The 18,161-nt window shown below is 44.0% G+C and overlaps 1 protein-coding gene across 1 annotated transcript; it reads right to left on the minus strand.

Annotated features, from left to right (window-relative positions):
- Positions 1–2,494: 2,494 nt before the first annotated feature.
- On the minus strand, positions 2,495–5,546 carry tbxtb (T-box transcription factor Tb; the record flags this gene model as incomplete). The annotated part of the gene is made up of 8 exons (XM_083658140.1): positions 5,326–5,546; positions 4,901–5,165; positions 4,641–4,775; positions 4,381–4,442; positions 4,211–4,272; positions 3,913–4,092; positions 3,434–3,566; positions 2,495–2,765 (listed from the first exon to the last, which is right to left on the minus strand). The coding sequence occupies exons 1-8, from the start codon at positions 5,529–5,531 to the stop codon at positions 2,495–2,497; spliced, it is 1,314 nt and encodes a 437-aa protein (XP_083514266.1). The 5' UTR covers positions 5,532–5,546.
- Positions 5,547–18,161: the final 12,615 nt, after the last annotated feature.

Genomic DNA, 18,161 nt, shown 5'->3' on the forward strand with positions numbered 1-18,161 from the left:
ATATAGTATCTCAGAGATACTATATGCCCATCTGGTGTTTTTTCTTCACCTGCACAATCTTGTTTATGGTTGCACATTGTATTGTTTCTCGTTGTATTCTTTGTGTGAATGAATAACTGTCTATGAAGTTGAAAAAGAGAATGACTTAATGATAAAAAATAGAGGCCATTTAATTCAGAGTTGAGTTGACAGACAGATGTTCATAGCGATGTCTGAATCAGTCAGATGGGTATTTATTCGACTTACTGGATTAGCTAGATGTCTGCTCCTTCGCCTCGGCCTGTGCCTGCTGTTTGTATGAGGGGGAGGATGTGATGATGTCTTTACAAGCTGACCTTGATCTTCTGGGCTGAATGGGACCTTGTATACACATTGGCTGCCCTCGCTTTAGTTCAGCTATAATGCCTTTGTTTCACTCTTCCAGCTCTGCCCTGTACTTTGCATCACTGCATGTCTAAATAATATACAAATATGTTGTACACTTATTAACATCCTGTGATTTCTCTGTCTCAGAAACCCGGGTTGCGGTCTTACAGAAAGTCTCCAGACCTGGAGTGAAAAGAGTCCATAGATCCAGAAGTGGGGTGGTGGGGTCTGTTCTGATCCATCTGCTGTGGCAGCAAGCTTGATATGAATGTCTGAGGCTGACGCAAACTGTGTGGAAACCTCTTTCACATCTGAAACTGTTAGTGGGACAACAATCCATCAGATATTCAATGTTGCAAAGGAGTCGGGATGTGCTTTGACAGCTTGTTTATGGGGAGAGAGTCTGGCAGGCGAGACTAGTTTATGGACAACATGGGAGGCTCCTCAACAGATTTACAAGGCTTGGAATCCTCTTTTGCACATTGAGTTTAGGTGGCAAGAGGATCCACAGGAGCAGTTGTGCAATGGCTTCCTGCATTACTGTTATTTTGCGACATCTCAGTAGAACCTCTTGAGGCCACTTTACTGAAATACATTTTGGAAGCTTCTCAATTGATATCACAGATGTGGCGACAATTAGCCTGACATCGCCAGATCCATTTTCAAAAGCCAGAGCGAATGAGCTTGTAGATTCGTCAGGCTCCCAGGCTAGGTGACAATATAGTACCCAGATGGGAAATTGTGCAGTATTTTCCTGGTCTGCTTTGACAAGCTGCTTAAAATCATCAGTGTATATCATCAGTGTATAATACTGTGTGTAGCTGTGATGGTACGGGCATTCATAAAGGCAGATGTGAGATGTTTGGGTTTAGCTTGTTGGTTTTGGCACTCTGCTTAATGGCGAGAGAGTCTGAAGAGGGGGGTTGCACAATAGCAACTTTAGCTGAGGCTGTGACAGAATCTTACAACATGCAACTCCTTCACAAGCGTAGTGGGATTTTAGGCTGTTGGTTGACTAAATTGGAGCTTTGGATGGTTTAGGCCAGTGATTCTCAAACTTTTTCCACATCACAGACCGTTAATTTATTCCACATAGAGCCATGGACCTCCCCATTGATGAGATTTTGTCTCGCTGTGTAAATCATCCAAATCTGAGAATATTTTCTATGATTTTTGTCCAGAACATTATCATTTCTGTATTGTAGGTAGAGAGATACACTATGATCATATTCATTCTTCTATATTCTCTGATTATGTTAGCTTCTTGTAAATTACAATAATGGTGAAGGTTAACAATACACCAATTTGCTGGGGACCCCCTGGAAGCCCCTCAGGGATCCCTGGTGATCCCCGGACCACATCGCACCCCTAGGCTCAAAGGCTGTAAAAAATGGAAATAATTGACCTTCAAACGCTTAATGTCATGCCTGTAATCCTTGAGGACAAATATTTGAGGGACCTTGGCAGGGTTTTATGTGATATGGAAAGTTGCCTCGATAGCAGAGTGTTGACATTACATTCCCTTATTCATTTCACTTTCGAAATCATATGTGATTTTTTTTTCATATTCTCAAAAACCTTCATTGTGGTACAAAACGCATCATATTATTTATTTACATACTCATTTACACTATATACAGTGCTAAAATTCTATGGACATATTTGAATTATACAGCCATATTCCAATTGTACATCTTTTTTGCATGCTGCTGGTGAATATCCTGGGGTTGTGCTTAATATAAGCAGATTCAGAAATTGTATTTGTTTCTGTCTTGAGTGAAGGATATATATATACCAGTATATTTGTTGTTTGATGAGACAGAAAATATATAACCTTATTAGGCATATGTGCAGACATTGAAGCAGCTTCTTCAAAGGCTCGCCTTTCAGCCTCTGCTATAAAGTGTGAATCTTTGCAGTTTGATCGCACCTACCATGGATTAAATTTACTTCCCATTAGGTCTAATCAAATCATGGTGAAGTGAATCTTGGAATGTGAAGATATTGAACCAAGCCTATTTAAATTTGTGTTGATTTTTCCTTCAATTGATAGCAGACCAAACATCCTGCAGACAAGACACTTCTCTCTACCATTACAGACTAACAGCAGTTGGCAGAGGTGCTTCCATCAAAGGGAAGGAGGGGTAACAGGTGTCCAGGCTGAAGGTAGTCGCCCATGTGGAGAGGTGTCGTACTGCGTTGTGTCATGCACCTCCGTGCCTGTGCTGCCGTCATACATGGGAGAGCCAGAGGAGGGCACTGTGGCCGAGTGGGAGAGGCCGGGGTAGTGGCTGCCGGAGCCTCGCAGGAACTGGGAGCTCAAGCTGTTGCTCATCCCCCCGGTCTGGGACACCGGGGTCAGGGGCGAGTTACTCATAGACCACAGGCTGGGGTACTGACTGCAGAGGGACAGACACAAAACCTCTTACTGATCTCCACATGGGACATTTTGGAATTTTAAGAGGCAACACTCTTCCTCAAAGTTATACACACGCACACATGCACGCACGCACACACACACACACACACACACACACACACACACACACACACACACACACACATATATATACTGTATATATATATATATATATATATACGGTATATATATATATATATATATATATATATATATATATATACCGGTATATACACACACGCATATATATATATACTGTATATATATATATATATATATATACACCGGTATATACACACACGCACACATACACACACACACACACACACGCACACACACACACACACACACGTACTGTGTACACACACACACACACACACACACACACACACACACACACACACACACACACACATATACTGTATATATATATATATACACACACACACACACACACACACACACACACACACACACACACACACACACACACATATTAAGCATCATATTTTTAATTGTTTTGAATCAACAAGATATTCTGTATGTACTGAGTTCAATAAATCTGGAGTTACATTTACATTTAGAGAAGAAGATGGACAGCTTCAGATGAGAACGTTTGGGTGCAGCGTTAAAATGAAATCCACAAACCTGGAGTTGGTAACAGGGCTGCTGCTGTGGGCCATGGGCATCATGCTGGAGTGGGATGGCATCTGCAGGCTGGACCAGTTATCGTGGCTCGACAGCATAGACAGACAGGCCGAGGAGTTATCCGAGTAGCCGGCTACAAGACAAATAGAAGCACTGGGTTTAGGAGTTGTGCGAGTCACTGTTGGCTCCATATATATATTTGTGAGAAATCAAGTGAATATGATGAAGAAGCCTGATCTTGTATATTTCTCAGACATATCATTATTACACAGTGAGCTGAAGGTGTGTGAATAATCTGTCCATACATTCCTTGTCTGAAGCCCAACTGTTTACAACTCTGCGCGGGTTCACTCACACAAAGGCCAAAGGAATGCAAAACATTCCCTGGTCGGCCACATTTGTTTGAGTTGGTGGTTAATAGCCGGAGAGCAAGGGGTGTAATTCCTGGATGCATGAAGGTGAGGGTGGAGGACACTCACTGGGGGAGCTGGTCCGGTGGTGGGTGTAGGGGCTGCTGTAGGGAGAAGGCCGATGGTTCCTCAGGGTGGAGTAGCGCTCGCAGCCATGGGAGGTTGAGAGGGAGAGGGGGCTGCCGTACTGACTGTGAGGGTTAGCAGGGGGGCAGAGAGAGCCAGTGCCTGGAATAAACCAGCCACTCACTGGATCCACAGGAGACAAATGAAATGATGACTATGAGTACAGTTGTTTATCAAATGTGTTAATCAAGTGTGAAATGAAATGAGAATGAGGTGAATGAACACAATAACACACACTTACATTGAGAATACGTTGATTGCTGGTTTTCATTGGAATCTTCTAGTATGTCTTTGTGATCACTTCTGCAGGAAAAGAGAAAAACAAATGATGGTGCATATGACATATTGTTAGACTAAAGACAATGTGTAATGTGAAATAAAACTGCTAAATGTATAGGATTTTCTTCTTACCTATCTTTTGCATCGAGAAAGGCCTTGGCAAAAGGGTTGTATTTGATTTTAAGAGCAGTTACCTAAAAACAAACAATAGCGGGAATATAATTATGATGACGCTTTACTAGTCAAAATATTGGAAACACTACGTGCGTAAAACCCTGTGCGTAAATTACGCACACATTTTACGCACGCACAAAAAAACCTTTAGCGTCGCATTGAGCTTTTTTTATTAGTTGGAAATACATTTTGGATTGAAAAATAATAGTTCTGCCAACCTCCTCGTTCTGGTACGCAGTTACTGCAATGAACTGTGTCTCTGGGAAAGAGTGGCTAGTAATCATCCTCCGCGGCCCTCCAACGCGCACTATGTGGATCCGTGGCTCGTACTTGTGCAATGAATTTAACATGATCTGAAACACAAAAATCAAGTAGAAAATGAACGTTCTAGTAATGGATACCATCCACCAGCATTTTAGTTTACAGTTACATGGGAAAACGAGGCTATAATGCAAGGTAGCTCTTCTGTTCCCCTTACCTGACCTCCTCCGTTGAGTTTATTGGTGAGTTTGACTTTACTGAACGAGACGGGAGCTTTCATCCAATGCGCCCCGAAGTTGGGCGAGTCGGGATGGATGTAGACACAGCTGGGAGTCTGAGGTTCAGGCTTGCCTCCGGGGACCCACTCCCCGTTCACATATTTCCACCTGTGGTTGTCCGCAGCAACGAAGTCCAGCAAGACAGAATACATGGCATTCGGGTCCAAGCCAGAGACGTTCACTTTCAGTACGGGAAACATACGCCTTGACAAGAATGACAGAAAATTAGATGTTTTGTTAAATAAAAAGCATAAATAAATAAATAAATAAATAAATAAATAAATAAATAAATAAATAACAGCCTGGGGCAATTCAGGTCTTTTATTATCTATCTATCGAAATGTGAGCAATTGAGCCTACCTACCTGCCATTCTTAGTAACTATCATTTCATTAATAAGTTCCTTGAATTTTTGCCAAAGATCGTTCTCATCCAAAGAGACTTTGAGCTCCCTCTCCGTGGGGTCGCCCTTCTCGCTGCCCGCCTGCAGCTCATTCTCCACGGCACTGAGGAGGTGGTCTACCCGGTACTGGCTACTCTTTCCCGGACACTCGCCGGCGCCTGCGGCCATTCTGTCCAACAGCTCCAGGGTTTAAGAGTTGTAAATTAATCACAGGGCTTCTTGAAGAAAGTGATCTCTTTTCCTCTCCTAGTGTTTCCAAACTCATTCAGTCAGCTCTCATGAGGATACTGAACGACATGCTCCAGCCTCCAGCAACAGTTTCTAAATATATAGGTTTAAGTTGAGCTTCATCTCAGGATGAGTGCTTGGAGCAGAGGTGGTTGGCTCATCTCCTCTTTGATGTTTGCGGGCTTGTCATCCATTGGCTGAAAGCGGCCATATCACTGAGGACCATACGATGGCAGCATTTTGAATAAAGCCGTTTAACCTACTTTATTACTTCAATCTGCAAATATTGACACTTACATCAAAGCCACACCTGCAGAAACCGTAGGCAGATGGATAGTCTTCAGGCTGTTTCAATTTCATCCTGTCCTATAAGAAAGCCCATTGATTTCGCCCCAGACAGATTATGTTTTCTTGAACATGTCAAAGTTGCAGGCCTTGTCAATTTTTCAGGGTGAAACTTTATTTCGCATTTCCATTAAAACAGTAAATAGCTCCATGCCAATTAGGATAGAGGGAAATAAAAGCCATAACGAAAACTCTCTTATACAAATAAATGTGTGTGTGTGTGTGTGTGTGTGTGTGTGTGTATATATATATATATATATATATATATATATATATATATATGTTTGCATTACAAAATTAAATCTGTAATTGAAATTGGTTGATAAATGGTGTTTTATTATTAGAAGTATCGATTATTTTATTTGTCTTTTGACTGGAAATAATTTGTCATAATATAGCCTAATACTGTATAAAAATTCTAAAAGAATTACAGATATTGGGAATTATAACATGGATAAACCAGTAGAACATTTACTATTCTACAAAAAAATCATTGATGATGCAGAACAAAGGGAGTACATTAATTTCACACATAATTAAGGAGATGCCACCGGTTTCATTTTCAGTTATCTGTGTCTTCTGTATAGTTACTCCACAGCTTGAATCCATGGTCAATTATCTAAACAAAGGACAGAACAGATTACTTTAAAATAGTCCTACAATATTCAAGAAAATTAATCCCATGTTGTTGTTGTTGTTTTTGTTTTTTTACTTGCACACGCTTTTGTTGACACACATCTTCCATGGATAAGGGGTCAGGTGTTCTGCGGCTGCACGCTGATGTTTCCCAAACGACGGTCTCAAGCCGCTGGTGTCTGCCCAAAACACACACAATATAGCAAGTTACTAAAGGCGACTTGTGACTCTTTGCTTTAAAATGAGGGCTTTGGATGGTTGTGTTGCTGCACCTTGCAGAGGTCTTTTTGCTCGTCTGTTTGGGAAACGGAGGTCGGTTACTCAGAGGGCAGAGAAGCGGCTGATCAGCTTGGTTGGCCTTCTCCTGTTTGGAGTCAATGCTTGGACATCCACACGGCACCTATAGGAGAACAAGAAAGGACCATTCCAAAGATAAATCACTGATATAACTACATTTCTGAAACATGAACTGAATAATTCAGACATGCAATACTGTAGTGTCACGCTCATAAATAACTCTGTGCTGGCGATTCTATTAATCTTTTCCTAAATAACAGTTGCCATGGTGGCTTCCAAAAAAACCCAGTGTGAAAGGCACATACTGTATGGCAGCTATGTGTAACCTTCCATAGAGCTCTGTGGTGTTGTGTTGTATTGTGGCTGGTTTGTGTTACTAACCGAATCTTGGCCGCTCCACTCCTCCTGCCAGCACAGTGCGTCTCTCTCTCTGTCCAGCAGTCTGGACCAGTGTTCACAGCAAGCAGAGAAAAACAAACTCCACTCAGTTTAAAGAGGAGTTGAAAGAGCTCCTCGTTATACTTCTGATCTGTTGGTTCCTCGCTTGGTTTGAACGTTACTAAAAACCCAGCACCAAGCTCATGGAAATAACTTGAATGGTCATTCAGCAGTAACTTAATAGAATCAAAAGGCAGCGACACAGAGAAAATGTTTGGGAAATTTGGATGATTTTGCTTTAATCGCACAAGATCCTGTTGCAGGACACTTTTGAATGGATTTTTGAGTCTCACTTTGTTGCCTGTTGATGCGCGTGTCACCACATCTACACCACACACACAAAAAATACCTAGTGCATCACCTCCTTTAGGCCTGATTATTCTGTCTTTTTTGCTGAATTACCAACCTTTGGGAGAACGCCATGTTGGTTAAGGACACATCATGCATTTTCCTCAGCCGCCTCAGGTACATCTCTGCTTTCCTGCTTTTCTCAGGAATCTCGGGGATAATCTGGTTTGAGAGCCAATACGAAAAATGAATGAAAAACCCCTCTGCTGTGCTTCTACACAGTCTAATAGAAGTAACTCATTGGCTGACTTACCAATTGTGGCATCTTGGTTTTTAAGTCCCTTAGAAAGTTGGGCTGCAGGGTCACAAACGTGGGGACTTTCATCTGTGGGTGACACTTAAGTTATCATGTACTTCTTCATAAAATATTTGACATGCTAAGAAGACGCATCCTCTTAGCTGTATATGAGGTGAGGTAGCCGCGGTGTAAGAGGCAGAGGTGTCACTGTGAGTGTCGTTTCCCACAGTCCCGGTGTCCCGTTTGGCGCCTCTCTCCTCCTCCTCTCACACCCCCCAGTCAGCGCTGTCACACTAGGCCACTTCCTGATGCGGGGGGGCGTCCCGGGACTGCAGCATTGTGAATTAATGGCATTGATCTACATGGCGCTTTATGCCAGGAGGTTCCCCCATTCACCCTCCCTCAAAGGACCATAATACAGTAACCCAGGTGCAAAGAGAAGCTTGAACATTTTAGAACAGTGGTTCTCAAACGTTTTCACACAAGGACACCTAAACTGACACACATTAGACCACCGAGCCCCATTTGATAAGATGTTGTCCCAGACTCCCTCATCTGATAAGACTTTTGCTTTTAGATGTTTGTATACAGAAAGTGTAAGAAACGCATGATCATACAATCTGTGGATGGAATTATAGTGAATATAAATGATTCCCCTCTTTGCTTGGGATCCCCTGGAACCCTCTCCGGGACCCCTGGGGGTCCACCCCATTAAAGTCTGTGTTTTAGCTGCTGTTTTATCTCGATTTGTGCTTGGATATTACTATTATAATAAGTGCGAAGTAAAGAAGAAAGAAAGCATACAATTCATAGAGAACTACGGTGTGCATGATCCTGATCTTGACAGATGACAGTTTTGAACAGAAATCTGAGCTATAGGAGGTACAGTAGGCTATGAGCTATAGGAGGTACAGTATGAGATATAGGAGGTACAGTAAGAGATATAGGAGGTACAGTATATGGTAGCTATAGGTATAGCTATAGGTATAGCTATACCTATAGCTATAGGTATAGCTATACCTATAGCTATAGGTATAGCTATAGGTATAGCTATAGGAGGTACAGTATGAGATATAGGAGGTACAGTATGAGATATAGGAGGTACAGTATATGGTAGCTATAGGTATAGCTATAGGTATAGCTATAGGAGGTACAGTATGAGCTATAGGAGGTACAGTATGAGCTATATGAGGTACAGTATAATATAGCTATACGTACAGCTATAGGTATAGCTATAGGAGGTACAGTATGAGCTATAGGAGGTACAGTATATGGTACAGCTATAGGTATAGCTATACAGTATGTACAGCTATAGGTATAGCTATACAGTATGTACAGCTATAGGTATAGCTATAGGAGTTAGAGTATGAGCTATAGGAGGTACAGTAAGATATGAGCTATAGGAGGTACAGTATGAGCTATAGGAGGTACAGTGGTACAGCTATAGGTATAGCTATACGTACAGCTATAGGTATAGCTATAGGTACAGCTATAGGTACAGCTATAGGTACAGCTATAGGTACAGCTATAGGTACAGCTATAGGAGGTACAGTATGAGCTATAGGAGGTACAGTGGTACAGCTATAGGTACAGCTATAGGTATAGCTATACATACAGCTATAGGTATAGCTATAGGTATAGCTATATAGGAGGTACAGTATGAGCTATAGGAGGTAGAGTATATGGTACAGCATGATGGTGGCTCAAGTTCCCACACACACACACACACACACATAGGAGCCCTCCAGAACACACACGCAGCCTCCAGAGACGGATGTCAGTCTCAACGGTGGATCTGAGATGTCCTCCTGGCTGTCAGCACGGAGGCCGGTGGGGTGAGTAATGGCTCGGTCCAGTCTCGTCTGACCCACTGTTTGCCTTCCCCTGCTCTCCCTCCAGCCCGGCTCATCCTCTGTTTGCCCAGGCCCGTTTTGACACGGGGGTGAGAGAAAAATGACTCCTGCATGCTTGCTTGTCCATATAGGCCCATCTCAGCACCTGGGCATCTTCTCGCTCCTCTGAGTCCTTATTTACCATCAGTCATTTTATCCAATCCACGCCTCTATCACCCCTTCCACATGGAAAATAAACTGCTATTATGCTCTGACATTGGGCCATAAAGTTAAGATTGACTAAGTTACTTGTCGATTTAGAAGGATGGAAGGGAAAGGGCTTCCAGGTTTAACAGAGAAAACAACATGATAATTATTTCAAGTGCACAGATCTGTATCTGGCTGCTGAGTGCATTCTCTCTGTGTGGGTTTGTGTGTGTTGATTTTGGGAGAGAGGCTGGCTGATAACTGCTCCAGGTGTGTTTGCCTCTCGCTGACCCTGTTTAGTGGGATTACTGCCCCTGTGGTTTTGACACTAACCTTGGGAAACTTTTGCTCGGTTTCTTCCTCCTCCTCCTGCCTGCTGCTGAGGAGCAGTTCCCCCGAAGAAGACCCTCGGTCTAACAAGCTGCTCTGTGCAGGAGGCCTGGGAACACACACAGTAGACACACAGTACACACACACACACACACACAGACACACAGACACAGACACACACACACACACACACACACACACACACACACACACACACACACACACACACACACACACACAGACACAGACACACACACAGACACAGACACACAGAGTTAGAAGTGGGTCCATTTTGCAGTTGGAAGATCCACAGGCCCTCTCTACAGCTACGACCCGTTGAAAGTGTTGTAGTCAAGCCGAGTCAGACTCAAGTCCTGGACTCATTTTCAGGACTCGTGACTTGACCTGGACTTGAGCGCTGAATGATGACTCGGACTTGGACTCAAGCATTCATGCATTCGGAGTCGGAGGTTGGCGATGAGGACTTGGACTTGTTAATTCATGAAGATGTTTGTTAGTGTTTTTGTAAAAGGCCAGAAGAATTTGGCATAAGCTATTGTTCGCTATATTAATATCGTGACATTATTCAATGTTGTGAACGGGGCAGGCACGTGTTCCACCTATATGTGGATTCACGCTCATGTCCAGTAACTCCGGACTCAGACTCAAGTAACGGGGAGTCGATTTCGGATTCTCCTTTGGTGACTCGGACTCGGTATATCGTGACTTTAACACGGCCCATTGAATGATTATCATCATAAACTACTGAGGGAGCGGCGAAGAAAAACCGCGACAACCCCTCTAAAATGCGCAGAAGCATCTTCTGTTTCGTCCTGGGTTCCACCTCAGACCCGTCCGCTTGCCACTGTGATGTGTGACCTGCACATAACATGTCGGTTTGTTAATATATTCCTAATGATGTGCTACTTCTCAAGGGTAGCCATAGTGTGGCGCGCCTCACACCCGATAACACTGCGCACCCGGGTGACGACACACTTTGTCTGCTGGGTGCAAACTGGCCTCCTCGGCGAGCGGGCGTTTACTCACAGCACGGTGTAGCAGCTAGCAGATCTACACAAACCCCACCAGCTGCACGGGGGGCAGGTGGAGGCCCCGGGCGGATGTAGAAGTGCACTTATAAGATCATACTGGTGGTGTAAGACGCGTGGAGATCGACTGATGATGATGGTGCATAAGGGGACATTTTGTGACAAGTTGACAAGTTGTGACAAAACTCATTTAGAAAGTATTGCTTAGTAGGATCCGTCAGGCTAAGGCGTGTTTAGACCAACCCTGGTTATGTAATTTTTCCACTTATTGAGGTCAATATATAGCAATAGACATGGTATGTATGTTCTGGCCGATCTAATTTTACAGACCTATAATGCATACTTGTGAAATTCAACGTGTTGAAGAGACCATGACTAAATAGCCATAAAGAGAGGAAATTACTGCTTCAACTGTCCAATCAATCATAACTGCTAATAACCAACGCATATAAATAGGCCTCAAGCAAGACAGATGAGATGGACTGATTCATATACGAAAAGCACATAAGCAAACTAAGGTCTGCGCTGGCTCCATATTTTGGCTTCCACTCTAATTGCTTTTATTTTGGGTATTTCTCACGGGCGTGGGGAATGTGCTGTGGGCCCGGCCGGGTCGGGGGCCACAGGGGCCCCGTCGTTTCTGCCGTGTTTGTCCGAGGAGCGGTGAGATTTCACACCGGTGGATGACTTGTCAGCGGAGGCCTTCACTCGCCTTCTTACCAAGCTCCTAACGTCCCAAAGCCAAGCTGCTGGCCATGGTGGCAGGCCCTTACTAACACCCTACATGCTCCTACTAAACACAGTTCAGCCCTCATTGACGACAAGGAGAAGAGGGCGACAGTGGCTCGACACTGTTCTGTCATACGATCACAACATGTAAACACTCCGCCACAGCACTGTGGGCGACATGACCACTGTAGCCTCATTTAAAGGGGATCTGATGCCAGAAAGTAATTTTTTTTTAATCAATACCAGCGACAACAAAATATTACATTCATGACATTTTTGCAGATATGAATCTCTGCACCCTAATGTCCAAGCCCCATCTTGGTATAAATGTTAAAACGTAGTGGCAGGAAACATCCACCACAATCCAACAATCCAAAATATTTTTTATGATATATACATTGATGTTAACCCTAATTGGAAAAAGCGCAAATTGCTGTCAAGACAAAACACCTCCTGCTCATGTCCACACACACTGGTTCCTCTAAGCATCTGTACCTCAATTATTTCTAATAGCAGGGATGATACTTGTATACCTACTGACGAGCAGGATCCACAATAAAGCTCAAAGTCTAACAGGCCCTCAGATGATCTCTGTCAGTTTTGGTCAACAGAGCAGTGTTTGACTGGAAGCCCATAAAGCTCTAAAGCAGAACAAACTATCCAAACACGTCCACATCTGCTCGCAGGCCCGGCATGAAGTGACACCACCGGCCCAATTGCTGCGTCTCTGTTGTAGTGGACATAATTAAGACATTTTCTCCTGGACGATGTTTGTCGGAGTCCGAGCGGCAGTCCTGAGAGGTGAGTCTCTGTAAGAGAGGGGTCAGGCTGTGTTTGGTCATCTCACTTCTACGTGAGCAATCGGCACTCTCCTTCAGGAGGGTCCATGCTAAACAAGCCACCAGTGGAACCCGTGTTTGCTCTTGAAGGACAGAGCAAACACACAGATTCAGAGTGCTTAACCGGCCTACTGCACACCCCATCACCCGTTCAGCCCACCAGCAGGCCCGGCTGCAGCACGGTGGGGTGACAGCTTCGCCTCCTACACCCTACACATCGGTAAGACGTATGGGTCAGTCCACAGAAACAGCCTTTCTCTGACAGCTTGGTGGCAACAACAAAAAACTCACAAGAAAATGTAATTTTGATGATGTCCTGCTTCCATAATACACTGTATATGTAAACATATTTCCAGGACATAAAACTGGGGAGGGACTGTTAAAATGTGGGCAGGTTGGACCATAATAAACAACGATAGTGACTAAGTGCTTTGCACATAACCATGAGCCCTCACAAATTCCCAATTCTTCAAATAGGAACACACAAAAGTGCACCATCGTACCATGTTGCCAGTCCTGTTGCAGGTTTTATATGAGGGTGGTGGTGGGGGTATTGATCAGATCAGATCAGATAAGATAACATAAGATATCAATTAATTAATCCCCTTGGGGAAATTCAGGAATGACGGGCTATGATGGTCTTACTGGTTGTAATTTGTGAAAACATTGGTACATTTATTGTGAAATACTGTAGGTGTACTTTATGATATATTGAGAATTTGCTAGCACGATGAAAAAAAAAAAAAAAAAAAGTTATTTTCCAGTCCACTGTGATTTTTGAGAAGGAGCCACATAAAAAAAACATCTAGCATGGAATAAGTGCAGAATGTATGTTGAATCTCCAAGAGAAACATGCTGATAGACCAATATGCAATATTCCAAGAAAATCACAGAGAACAACAAGCTGAAATATAGTGTGGTAAGTCACAACCTGGAGCGGGAGACTTGGTCCTCATGTCCTCTGTCTTCAGCAGTGATGGCTCCGTCCTCATGTCCTCTGTCTTCAGCAGTGATGGGACATCGAGGTGATCCACGTGTCTTCTGTTGAGTCACCAAATCAGCTGCAGATCTGCTGCCAACCACTGTTAACATTACATTGTTAACATTACTAGTGACAATTATATCTCCTGCTTTTCTGTATAGTAGCTCTATGAAGATGTTAAACAATGAATGAGCTCATAAGAGTGTCCTCTAAAATGTAACTCAACTCTTCCTCCTGATGTCCTGAAGACTTCTCTGTAGTTGTGATGGACCCTGGTTATAGTTGATGCACCTGGAAAAGTCCTCTAAGTCTCGGTGTGTTTTCAGACATCCACGCTGAACTAATTGGTTCTGAAGGTCCAGAACCTCAGAGAAGAACAGTGTGATGGCATTATTATGGCAGGGGAAAAACACTTTTTATTTTCTTATGTCATCCATTTTATATGAAGCACTTTGAACTGCATCTGTGTATGAAATGTGCTATACAAATAAACTTGACTTGATGACTTCACACAGCAGGGGTGAAGGTGAGGTGCACTTTTCCATATTTGTCAGTTGGCACACAAGAGTCAAGACCTACCAGATAAAAGTTGGTTTTGGGGAGGGACCTCAGGTGGGAGTCATTGTGTTGCAATACGGAGAAGGCCAACTTCCTTCGTATCTGAGCAAAGGAAGACAAGAAGGAGACAAGAGAGAGAGACAGAGACAGAGGAAGGAGGCAGACAGACAAGAGCGAGGGACAGAGACAGAGACAGAGGAAGGAGGCAGACAGACAAGAGCGAGGGACAGAGACAGAGACAGAGGAAGGAGGCAGACAGACAAGAGAGAGGGACAGAGACAGAGACAGAGGAAGGAGGCAGACAGACAAGAGAGAGGGACAGAGACAGAGACAGAGGAAGGAGGCAGACAGACAAGAGAGAGGGACAGAGACAGAGGAAGGAGGCAGACAGACAAGAGAGAGGGACAGAGACAGAGGAAGGAGGCAGACAGACAAGAGAGAGAGACAGAGACAGAGACAGAGGAAGGAGGCAGACAGACAGGAGAGAGGGACAGAGACAGAGACTTAGACAGAGGAAGGAGGCAGACAGACCAGAGAGAGGGACAGAGACAGAGACAGAGGAAGGAGGCAGACAGACAAGAGAGAGGGACAGAGACAGAGACAGAGGAAGGAGGCAGACAGACGAGAGAGAGGGACAGAGACAGAGGAAGGAGGCAGACAGACAAGAGAGAGGGACAGAGACAGAGACAGTGGAAGGTAGGCAGACAGACGAGAGAGAGGGACAGAGACAGAGGAAGGAGGCAGACAGACCAGAGAGAGGGACAGAGACAGAGACAGAGACAGAGACAGAGGAAGGAGGCAGACAGACCAGAGAGAGGGACAGAGACAGAGACAGAGACAGGAGGCAGACAGACGAGAGAGAGGGACAGAGACAGAGCGGTGGGAATAGAGAGTTAAAGTGCGGCTGCCTGGTTTCAGGGGCTGGGAAACAGAGCACACAGAACAAATGAGAAGTAAACACACAGCCACAGGAAGCCATTAACTGCAGCAAGGACCAATTAGGCCCCAGCAGGTGTCCCTGCCTTTGCCTGCTCTGGTCCCGCCTCACCTCAGCAGCGTCTGTGGCAGAGCCTCTCGACCTGCGCTGAGGAAACAACGGGGCACTTTCATTTGCTCAGCAATTTGAACCAAAGGATTCCTGCAGGCCGGCCTGTAAAGTGCTTTATTGTGCCCCTCTTTGTCTCGCCCCAAGTGCAAGTCATTAGAGGGGACAATTACCTCCTCCCGAAGAAGCTGGGCTTTTATAGGACGGGACAGATAAGACAGGATCTCTCTCATGTTAGACCCCCTCTATCAAACTCTCTGAAGATTATTGCTCCTTTCACACCCAGGCAGAGGAGACAAGACAGTCAAAATCAAAGTCAATCACAATGGCCGCAGCGGAAGGGGAATAATGCGTACAATTATATTTCAAGTGAGGAGCTGAATTTTGATTTTTATGAACGAAAGAAGAAAAATTTATTTAGTATTTTATAAATACTATTTTTTTGCAGTAAGTTCACATTTGAACTAGATATACGAATGTAGATCAAAGTGGGTGCATGCAACAGTTGCTGCACTGCATGGTATCACTTTCACGTTCCTCAACAATGTTACCGTCTTTATGCAGTCTGTGGTTACTGTCCATGCTGTCCAGCAGACATGTGAGGCTCACAGGGTTAAGTTGTTGATTACAGTTGTCATTATGATGTGATTGATATGCATGTGATGTGACTTTAGGATATGACGCTATGCTAAGGGAGAATGAGAGGGTGTGGCAGTCAAGACAGAGGGGCTTTGATTTGCAAGGTTGTGTATTTGAGCCCAGACACAGAGGTGTAGTGTGTGTGTGTGTGTGTGTGTGTGTGTGTGTGTGTGTGTGTGTGTCGAGAGAGAGAGGCAGCGAGGTAGAGAGAGAGGGGGAGAGAGTAGATGCAATGCTGTCATACCCTCAGTGGGTGCTGCTGGAGAGAGAGAGAGAGAGAGAGAGAGAGAGAGAGAGAGAGAGAGAGAGAGAGAGATCACACATATGTGTTGATAATGAAGCGGGGAAAGGGAGTTGGAAGGAAACTTGTTTTTCTTCGCTCATTTCAGACAGCTGATCACCTGCAAGTATAATAAAAAGCCTATAATGAGTGAAAGAGGATTGAAAGTCTCCACTGTCAGGGGGCTGGGGGGACAGTGAGGTTCTGCAGCTTCTGAGTGGGGGGAGATCCATATACAAAATACCATTACACAGAAAGATACACCTATTTTATTTGAGCCCACTTATGTGACTATAGACCAGAGGTTTTCAAAGTGGGAGGCGGGCCTCCCCAGGGCGGCTCCAAGCAGTTTCAGGGGAGGCTCAGTGAATGGAATTGGAAGGAGGGGGGGTCCTTTTTCCAAGCTTTGTCTGTGGGAGGCCCACAGTCTCAGACATTTAAAATCCCCGGACTATAGACTATCTGACCTGCCTCTCAGAGTGTTAAATTATCATGCATTAATTAATTGCAATTAAGTGCTGTAATGTTCTAGGTCTACAGTAGCCTACCTGCTCCATATACTGTTAGGTTGTTTAAACTAAAAATGCAACATATTTTATGAGCTTATTGTATGTTTTGTATGTAAAACCTTATTCTGCAAAACAACTAGCAGCCATCAGATAAATGTAGTGGTGTAAAAAGTAAAAAGTTTAATATTTTCCTCTGAAATAGGCCCAATGCCCATTAATGGTCTATGGCTTCTATCTTTTTGTCTATTTTTATTATTTTATTGCCAAGTTTAACCCTAAAGATGAAAGATGTTTGGCGGATAATTATTACCTGCTTAGTTTCCTTCTCTGACTTCGTCCCTTCTGTCTCTCGCCGCTGCTGCAGCTCTAATCTTTGTGAATGGACCTTGTCTCTCAGCAGGGCGGCATAGCGGTGATAGAGAGAATCCCTGAGACGGTGCATGTTCCTGTAGGCCTCTAGATGGCGCTGGATGACAAAAGGAAATCATAATGGTTGAGTAAAACAGCGCCACCTGTGGCAGATGGTCTACACTACAGAGAGAGGGGACATGACTGATGAGGGCACTGATCATGGCTCAAAAGAACAGTTCTTTCTGCACTTTTCTTAATTTGTGTGCCTTCACAAAATAGGCAATCTGGCATGAGTACTATATAACTGAATGGGTCTTCAGAAAAGCATATTATGGATTCTATATGAACCAACCTGCTCCAGCAGAGCCTGACGCCGGGCCCTGACTTCCTGGTCTGGGTCTTGGCTGTCTTGGATCACCTTCTTCCTCCTCCTCCAGTACTGAGCCTGGTCTTCATCCTCTGCCTACCAACAGTGGAAACCCGATTTAGATGGTGGAGGAGTGACACAGCCAGCTTGTCCAAAGATTTACAAAAGAATGCATTTTTGGTAATCCCTCTTGTCTGCCAAGAGAAAACAGGAGTCCTCCCACACACACACACACAACATTGTGTTCTTGCAATGTCAAGCCAAGACACAAAAATCCCTTATCCTCACCTGCTCTCTACAAAACAATTTGGTAAAGCTATGATCTGCCCTAAGCCTGTCATTGGGTGACATGTATATATACAGTACCTGATTGTAATTACTGTAATTATGAATCATGCATTTTTACAACGTTGATGTTGCATTTATGATCTTTTGTATAATCTTGTTGTTGTAATTTCTTGTCATTTTAAACATGTATTCCCTCTCTCTGCAATGACGTAATCATGTCAATCATGTCCATTTGTCAACTCCTCCCTCTTCTTCCAGCCTGG

This window comes from Poromitra crassiceps (genome assembly GCF_964638095.1).
Source record: "Poromitra crassiceps genome assembly, chromosome: 22".
NCBI classification, from domain to species: Eukaryota; Metazoa; Chordata; class Actinopteri; order Beryciformes; family Melamphaidae; genus Poromitra; species Poromitra crassiceps.